Source organism: Nanorana parkeri, unplaced genomic scaffold, assembly GCF_000935625.1.
Source record: "Nanorana parkeri isolate BGI_ZX_2015 unplaced genomic scaffold, ASM93562v1 scaffold586, whole genome shotgun sequence".
In the NCBI taxonomy this organism is placed as follows: Eukaryota; Metazoa; Chordata; class Amphibia; order Anura; family Dicroglossidae; genus Nanorana; species Nanorana parkeri.
The window spans coordinates 936,663-946,511 of record NW_017306854.1 but is presented as its reverse complement, the minus strand read 5'-3'; the positions used below and the strand labels follow the sequence as shown (position 1 = coordinate 946,511).

The following is a 9,849-nucleotide window of genomic DNA, read 5'->3' as shown; positions in this document are numbered from 1 at the left end:
CGAAACGAATCACACATGTCTAATATATATATAGATATATATAGATATATAGATATATATCTATATATCTATATATATATAATAATCTAAAATGACAAGCATGAAAAAACTTCTATTTGACTTTCTAACTTGAGCCAGAAAATAGGAACCTAAAGTACTGGTAGCTAGTGAACGCTTGTTTTGTAATGGTCAAATAAATAAAATTACCATTCAGCAGGCAAATAGTCATTTTAATGCAGCTTAGAGGACAACATGGAAAAACACCAAGCCTTTCTATTACATGCTTGGGAGATGCCGTTAGCTGTATGTAGTGTTACAGAAAAGTAATATTTTCACAGACAGTGTCTGTGTAATTCATTGTGAACTTTTACTTTTAGCACAGCTTTAATACAGCAACAGCACCATATAATAAGGTAGTTTTTACTTGTTGCACGTGATTTTTTTTATCAGGCATTTGTAGACCTGAAATGACAGGTGGAAGTAGCAGCCATAACAGCCTTAAAAGCTATAGGAAAGTTTCCTATAAAAATAAAGCTGCGTTGTCTTAAAACATGTCAAACCACAATTCCACATTCTTTAAACCCCCTTCTAGCCTCCATCCCCAGTTATTTCCAAAATGCTCAAGATATAGACTAGGTATGTGGTAGAAAATTTGCCAGTGTCAGGAAAGTCCTTTAAAATCCAGTCTGGAGAATTTGCAGATACATTTGCCCCTACATTTGCCCATACCACAAACCTGAAACCCCCCACGGATTTGATGCAAACCCTTCATGCAGCAGACCCAAGACTAATCTGTATCTGATAACTGTGTATTCCCTTACTCAACTGATATCAGCCATTATGCGTGTCTACAGGAGCAATGCAAAAACATATCCCCCTTTGAAATAAACCAAATTGTTAAAAAATGATCTATTTTAGGTGCTCTTTCTTCTGTATCCTCTGCTGCATCCTCTTCTCAATGAGGGAAAAAATAAAACCTCCATAATAAAAAATGGTTAAACATAATCAATGTGGGGCTTTCTTCCTTATGAATCATGTGCCAGATTTCCTTCTGACCGAGGAAAAATTAAATATTGGTTTCTTTTGGATACAGATCTTTATTCAAGATGCATTGCTACAATTAGTAAGACAATCTATGGATTGCAAATAGTTTCCAGTTCTAAATTCAGAATGCATAATTTAATTTAGGGATATCTCTACCATACCGATGGATATTTTACAATATCTCTGGATGGTTTCGCAGCCCCCTTGCATTTTGTTCTTTGTTTATCAGTTTTCTGCTAGAATTGGATCCTGTTAGGCACAAAGGCATTGATTTATCAAAGGCAAATATGCTGTTCACTTTGAAAAGGACATTTTAATTTGCAAGAGTATTTTACTAGCTTACTAGCTTAGTGAATGTGGTGAAAAGAATACCCAATTACAGCAAGAAAAATAAAAGGAACAGTATTTTTGCATGCAAATTATTGGATAATGGAAGTCAGCAGAGCTTCATTTCATTCACAAAGCTAAGGAAAATGTACATGCAAAGTAAAAACTCTATTTGCCTTCAGCAAATCAACCCCACATATTTCAGGAGAATGAGCAAATATGTGTTTCAAATTTTTTTGATCATGTTTAAGAATAGTGTGATTTTTGGAAATGTTTAATAAGTAAGGTTGAGCATTTTAAGTAAAAACCTCAGTATTTTAAGATATATATCTCTCCTGCTTTTCAGACAAGTGGCATTTAGGATTTCTTGGTATGCATAATTCTCAGTTCAGAATCTGGGAATTTTAGGATAGACACCGTGCAAAATAAGTGCTGCAATTTAAATTAGATGGTTATGCAGGTAGATTGTTTCTTGTGTCTGTTTCCAGAATTTCATATTGCACAAGGCTATCATTTTGAAGAAGGTGGTATACTTTATATCAGTAACTATTTCTAACAATTAAAAAAATACTTAAACATACACTAACAGGGCTATTCACAAAAGGGTGAAGTGTTTGGAGAAGGCAGGAGAAGTGAACAATCTAGGCCAAAATAGCTGATTTGGAAAAATTCTCCAACTTCTTCATCTAGGCATTGCTATAGTGTACCAAACCACCCTCTTCTTAAACTCACCAGTAATCTGGTATTCGGTAGTCTTCATCCCTGGGCTCTAATCCTAATTCAAGTATGACCTTCTCTTCACATGTCTCCTAATATACTGTGTTGATTAGCACAGATACTACAATACCACACAAAAGACACAATAGAATACTGTTTTCTCCTAACAAGGACTGCCTCCAGGACTCCTGGATGCATTTAACATTCTAATCTGCAAGCAGGAGTCAAAACAGTCTCTCCACCAAGGATTTCTATAAATTAATTCAATAATTAATCATAATTAAGACAATATACTATTGTATATACTTGAAAATTGCTCTGGTTAATACATAACTGCTAGTTCTAAAGCCAGCGTTTACTGGATATCACTGGCAATATAGCAAATAATTTTACTGTGCTATAAGCATTAGCTAGAAAATAAATTTAAGTGATTAACAATGAATTTGAATAAAAAGGGCTCAAAATTAAAGAAAAGGAGAGGAAATTCTTGCTAGCAGACATACCAGTAAACATAAATAAATATCTTTGGTAAAGCTATGTAATATCCATTACTTATTTTGTTATTACATGAATCAAATTATTTTACTATTTACAGCTTTATCATGTGGTCATCCTGGTGTTCCCGCTAATGCTGTCCTAAGTGGAGATAAATTTATATTTGGCTCAAAAGTCCACTACTCCTGCACTGGAACTCATATACTTATAGGACATTCAACCAGAGTTTGCCAAGAAGACAGTCGATGGAATGGAACACTTCCTCACTGCTCAGGTACATTTAAAAAAGTGCAATATACTGTATGTAGAGCACATTTTCTGCCACATATAAGTTACGTTCCATTATGTTACAATTACAGCTTTTTTTTTGCTAAGGACCAATCTACCCTTTGCTCTGCTGTAAACGTAGATACTATTTTCCTGTGTAAGTTTTTCTAACAATATCTATCTGACTTTAAAGTAAATAACCCCAAGAAGCTGCATTTCTGTATCCAAAGTAAATACCACAAATAAGAGCTGTTTGGTCACCTTTGGGAATTATCTGAAAAATAAGAGTGTGACTTATCACCATTATCTGAATAGTACAAGCATACACAGAATACTGTCCTACTTTTTACATCAATTTTAACTGTGGTTATACTATACTGTACTATATAAAGCAAAAGTCATATGCTACCTTATAACATGAAATGTAAGATTTAAACAATTCTTACATAAACTTTTAAAAACCGTATGACTAGTTTACATTTTGCAGACTGATTATGAATATGTTCCATAAATATCTGTAGATATCTGTATCCATAGATATCCTTATTGGTGAAGAGTGTATCCGTGAAATACTTACCTTGAGATTTACTAAACGCTCAAAAACCTGACGATGTGTATGAATGAGATTTAATATTCAATAATGGCTCTTCTCGTGTACACTGTAATACTTAGAGTTGCTGGTAATGATATCAATACACACTTCATATGTTTTTGCTCTTACATGAGATGCACATTTAAATACCTAACAGTCGTCTGATATACTCAAAACCTTTTAAAAAGAAATAAGGTTTTTGTTTTAGGCATTCAATAGCTTAGCAAACCACATCTGTAAATAAATGAATGTGTACTCTGTAGTCTGTAAACAAAATGCATAGAGCTTAATAGACTACTGGATAAAAAGTACTATCCAAATGAGTTGTGGACCACCCATTCTGCTCCCCATCCCATCTTCCATCTTTTTTTCTAAATACTCTTTGTCCTTTATACCATAGGGCTTTCATGGGATTGACAGTAGCTCTTCATACCTTCATTCACTGCCAAAAAAATACATAACTAGTATTGACCCTTTTTATACCTGAGGCAAAATTTTCCCAAGACAGACTACCCACACAGGGGTCCAAAACAAAACACAACTCAGAGAACAGTAGCCCACATAAAAATATAGTTAAAGACAATACACTAGTCCATAAACTGTGGTCCATAAAATTAACAGCTTAAGACGTCCTGATCTATAGGTTCTTCTGGGGCTGAGTCGTGAGCTACAATCAAACAGGTTAATCCCAGAAGGGTAGATAGGACAGGGAGGAAAGACAAAGGATGAGAACAGAACAGAAAGAATCAGGGAAAGAGCAAGACTAGAATAGTGAGCAGGGTCCCTAATACAACCAACAGCAATGCCAAAGCTCCGGGGGAAGACTTGCTCAAGGCTACAAAAACTAGAAGGGAGTACTGTAGGAAGAGCATATGAAATCCAGAGATCCCAGGCCTTCAGAAATTTAGCATGTGTGTCATGGGGTTTACTCCTTAGATTCTCATTAATGCACATCGTATTCATACGAAGCCGCACTTTGTGAAAGGGAAACCTGGACGTTTTTTTGTCTGCAGTGTGGCCTACAATACATAACACCAAATTTCCATGCAAAAAATTGTACCGCTTTTGGTACAAAATTCCTGACATAATCATACCGCCAGGGAGGTTAATAACATTTTGGGGTTTTTCTTTTCAAATTTAAAAGTGCTTTTGTCCTCCAGATTTTAGTAGCTGTTGGGTACCTAGGAAGAAATGCTAATGACAGGAACCAACTAGCTATTTTATAATTTATGTTTTTTTGTGTATAGCAGCTAAAATAGACCATCGTAACCAAAGTTAAACCTTCTTGTAGAAACTACAGTAGCAATTGTTGACATGATAATATATGAAAACTGCAAGGAACTGGCCTCAAAGAAAAGAAGAACACCATTTCCACTACATCAATACAAAGAAACACTGTGGTGTGACTGTTACAAACACGGAGTGAAAAAGAAAAAGCTGTGTTGTCTAAATAATTTGTATGCTATTACATTTGATGTGGAACAAGCCTTTAGAAAGTTACATGTTAAGGAATTCTTCCATGGCGGAACACCTTTGGAGGTAAACAATCTCTCAACAAGAGCACTGTATATTGGGAGAGAAATCTCAGTGGGCTCCTGAAACCAATTCTAGACTGAACAAATGTTCAATGCATGTAGGGGCACCTTAAAATCCTCCATCCTGGATGAACTAAAAAGGGAAACAATGATGAAATAAGGAATACTATCATAGTGACAAAGCAAAATCACACCTACATACTTATTGAAGCATATTCTCTAGTCTAGAGAACTAACAATAGTAAAAAAATAAATAGTTTATATAAACATAAATAAACAAAATAGTAATATAAATATAAATATTTTACACACAATGAAGCTGGACACCATATTTTGCATTAACAGAACCAGTTTTGTATAACAGGTAAAGCTAAATTTTGGGCATATATAAAAGAAACAGATTAATTCAGCTATATATTCAATAATAAACTATTAAGTGTATTGAGTATATTAAGTAGCCTCATCACTAGCTGGGGATGGAGAGGGAACCTCACTGTATTCATTCTATAGTCTAAAACTGTAACAAAGAAAGTGGTATAATCTCACTTGACTGTGCTGTGTGGCAGTGCATTGCACATTTTATAACACGAGATAGAAATCTCAGGCTTATCTTATGCTGCTCTTGTGAGGGTAGGCAGTGTCTTGTCATATTTTGAGCAGTGCAACCTCCCTCTCATGCTTCATTATGTGTGGCAAAGTTGCAATAGTTTTAGAGAAAGTAATGCATAACCAGAAAAAAAATCAGCTTGTAAGTTAATTTCAAATTTAAGGTCTATCAAGATTAACATACTGGTAGTTATGGGGGGAGGGCGTTAGCGAGCACCAACTGCACAGGAGAGATACCATGTGTATCTAGGCTCTACCACATAGTTATTTAATATGGATGATTTCTCAGTTTATCTGCTTAATGGCTAAAAATTATTACTGCAAATCATTGACTGATTTTTGGCTTTAAATAAACAACATTACATGCTACCATTTTATTCAATGACAAATAATTAGCCAGTGATAGATTAGTAACAGCTTTGCTCAGATTGTGAAAAGCATACCACACACATTCATATGCCCAAACTCATCAGTCCCATCCAAAATACTGGGTGCTGATCGACAGTAATCCAATGTTTGTAATGCTGCACTCAACAGTCAGGATCTTAATGTAAAAATGTTTATTCCCAGGATTCTTCAATGTTATAAGCATGACCAGATCCACAGGTTCTGACCTGTTTTGCCAAATAGGCTTATTCATAGAGGATCTCAGTTGTTCAGACTGGTAACACTACAATGCTAAATGAGTGGCTCTATGAAGCACAACTTAAAATTCCAGTAAAAAAGTAATAATAACAATAGACCTTTAAAAAAATAAAATAAAAAATCAGCTTTGCTGCAATATTTGCCTTTATTCTAGAGCAGTGGTTCTCAACCGGTGTAACCTCAGGACCCACATTTGTCTTTGGTCATTAAGTCACGACCCAATTCGCACTGCAATGGAATGCACGGCATTGCTGTACAAGGCGTTCAGGTGCAGGGGATCGGACTGTGGCTGGGAGGTGCATTTGGGGTGTCATTCAAATTAATTTCAACGCACCTTCCACAGGAATGTGCAGTAAGTGTGATTGCATTGTACAGTGCATTCATTACATGGGACTATGTACTAGTGTAAACAAACCCTCAAAAACAATGACAAACACAACCACAACCACAGACAATCTCACACACATATACACACTCCAAAAAAAATTATATATTTTTTTCTTCTTTTTAAGATCCCTATTTTATGGGAACTGGAGGGGAGCCTCAGCCTGGGCTGCTGTGCATTGTTTGTACAGCTCCCATGCGTGCCCTGTAGAGGTGCCGGGAGCCAGAATGTGATGTCCATCTGGCCCAGGCACCTCTACAGGGCACATGAGGGGGTTGTAAGCAATGCATGTTTGGATGGAGCTCCCATAAGGCCATACTTCCAGCCCACCCCACCTCAAGCTGACACAGAGTGCCGGGCAGCATTTTTGAATGGTTGCTCGGCGTGTGAACTGACAGGGCTGCGCTGGGAGGAGGCTGAGGAGTCTCTCAAAAGTGGAAGGCATGTGGTGACCCACTAAACATAGGGTCGCGACCCACTTTTGGGTCATGACCCACCAGTTGAGAACCAAGGGTCTAGAGCCATCCAATGCATTACTTATTTTCTGCCATTAGATGTCCTCAGTCTTCTGGGTTTGAATGACAGTCAGCATCATTCAACGACTTTTCTCTGAGCCCAAGCTGTCAAAGACCTACCAATCTGTTACAGAACAGTGAAGAAGGAGCAGCACAGCCATTGTGAGTACTCTGAGCTCTGCTATACAGGGACTGCAAGAGGCTAATATCAAGTCAAATTAAGGGACTTACACATCTGTAATTTAATTAAATACATTTAATGGTGGATTATTGATTTAAGAGCTGCTTTAATTTGTGTGTTTTATATCTACTTATTAATCCGCTTTATAACTGAAGAATTCAAATTATTAGATCACCATTATAGCAGCTCATATATCTGTCCTGTCTCAATTAATTATATCTACAATCAAGACCAAACATACAGCTAGGCACCCCTTCCCCGTAACTCTGCCCATAATAATTAGAGCGAGATGGTTCTGCATACCTGCCTCTCACAAGCTCCCATATTCCCTTCCTCCCTTAACATCAGTCGCCTTTGTTCTGACTAAAGCCTGGAAAAACTAAAATAGTTTTCTAGATCTCATTGTAGATCAAAAGTAGATCTAATCCCCCACTAGATAATATTTAGTTTGCTAAGGCATTGTGCATCACAAACAATTATGTTATTTTTTTCTGTTCCACTAAAATAACAATTCGTTTTTGCATCTCTGTGCTGCTAAGCTCCTTTACCACTTTCAGCCATTTTTCAACCATGCTATATTGCATTTGCTCCATCATTGGATGCACATCATTGATCTGGCCTGGCTTCTGAAAGTTACAATGGCAGACAATGCCTGCACAGTATATGTTGGCATTGTCGCTTTTAGTCTTCTTCAAGGGCACATGTAACCGGGTGGCGAAACATATACAAGTAACCCATTAACAGGCATTTTCTAAACAAGGAACCTCATGGTAGGATCACAAGGTATTCTTTTAACAAAAGCTGCAAACCTAAAAAGATTGCAAATAATGTTAGCAATAACAATACCATATTGAATTGTATATGAGATTTTGGTGATTGGGTTGACTTTATTGTGAGTATATAACTTTGTTGTATACTGTAGTTTTCATTTTAGCAAAACATTTTAACGTTAAAAAAAATGTTTTTACATGTGCATTACCTGTACATGGCATGAAGTAAACACTTATTCATATTGTTTTAGGAAACAACCCTGGAACCTGTGGCGATCCTGGCATTCCAGCTCACGGTTCCCGTCTTGGAAATGAATTTAAAATCAAAAGCTTGCTTCGTTTTTCTTGTGAAATGGGATACATGTTGATGGGCTCCATGGAGAGAACATGTTTATTAAATGGCTCTTGGTCTGGTGTACAACCTTCATGTGAAGGTAAGCATTCAAATCCTAGTATAGATTTGCTGACAGAGCACACCCACAGATAATGTACCCAAGTGTGAAATTTAATTTTGTTGTAGACAGATCCAAGAATAAAATGTAAACATGTTACCAGCTTCATTTTCAGCTGCCAAATAATGTTTGAGAGAACTAGCAAAAATATGGCCACTAGTTGAAAGAGCAGAAGCCTGCACAGCATGACTCGGCAGCAGTGACTGCAGCAATTTACATGTATATATTTCTGAATTTCAAGGTGTGGAGGATGATTCTGAACAAACTTCTTGGAGAAAAATATTACTTTTAATGCAAGAAAACTTAACAGCATCAAGTTTCTTTGCTACAGCCCTTCTCTCGCTATCACTTAATGTACAGTAAGCAGAAATGTAAAATAAAAAAACACTTTAAATAGGAATAATTATTTATTTCTTAACCTCTTGATTACCAGCCGAGAATACCCCTTAATTACTAGGCCATTTTTTTTAGTTTTTAGTGCTGTGATAGTTTGACAATTCAGTCAGGCAACACTGTCCCCACATAATTATAATTTTGTTAAACTATTAGAGCATTCTTTCTAATAACCCCCGTTTTAATTTATTTGCTATATAAATGAAAAAAACATTACTTTCTGTTATAACACATATAAAATAAAGATGCCTTGACAGTACAGAAACCCCAAAATGAACCCTTTTTGGAAAGTAAACATCCCGAGGTGATCTCATCCTTGCCACAATTTTTGGAAATAAAGAAACAAGCTTGTATTGAGGTGGTTAAAAATTAGACAGCATGGAGATGAGATTTACAGAAAAGGAGAAGGGGTTAAAAATGATCCAACATCAATTAAAACCCTTCATCGTGAACTATCTGCTGCTGCTTTTGATCCCCTTATTCAGAAATCTTTGGTGATAAATACTCACTTCCTTACTACCTTTGTAAGAGGAAGGGGAGGGCTTTTGTGATCAGTGTGATTAGCCATCACAGCAATCACAAGGTACAGAACCACCATTCTTAAATGTAGTTGGTAGCAAACTTGTTAAAGTGTATGCCTAACCAAAACTTTTTTCAGTTTTAGAGTGAGTAGGGAAAATTAGAACTTCTGGGAAAATTCACCCACCCTATGTATTCTGGTGATCAAGTGATCAGGGTTGTGGAACAAGAGAAGAGGGTACATCTTCCATTAGGAACACCTGATCCAGGAAATACTGTCCAGGAGGGAATTCTGCTCACCTTGTAGAGATTTCCTCTTACTTTCTGTTGCATCTTTGGGACAAAAATTGAAGAATTATACTCACCATGGTACACAGATCACAAAAAAATAAACTAACACACATTA

The 9,849-nt window shown here is 36.4% G+C and overlaps 1 protein-coding gene across 1 annotated transcript in view; it reads left to right on the top strand.

Annotated features, from left to right (window-relative positions):
* The window catches only part of CSMD1 (CUB and Sushi multiple domains 1), an 880,549-nt gene that overhangs the window by 851,098 nt on the left and 19,602 nt on the right, over positions 1 to 9,849 (top strand). The window contains exons 55-56 of the mRNA XM_018562582.1: positions 2,684 to 2,857; positions 8,331 to 8,513. Coding sequence (XP_018418084.1) covers positions 2,684 to 2,857; positions 8,331 to 8,513 — 357 coding nt within the window. The remainder of the gene's footprint in view (positions 1 to 2,683; positions 2,858 to 8,330; positions 8,514 to 9,849) is intronic.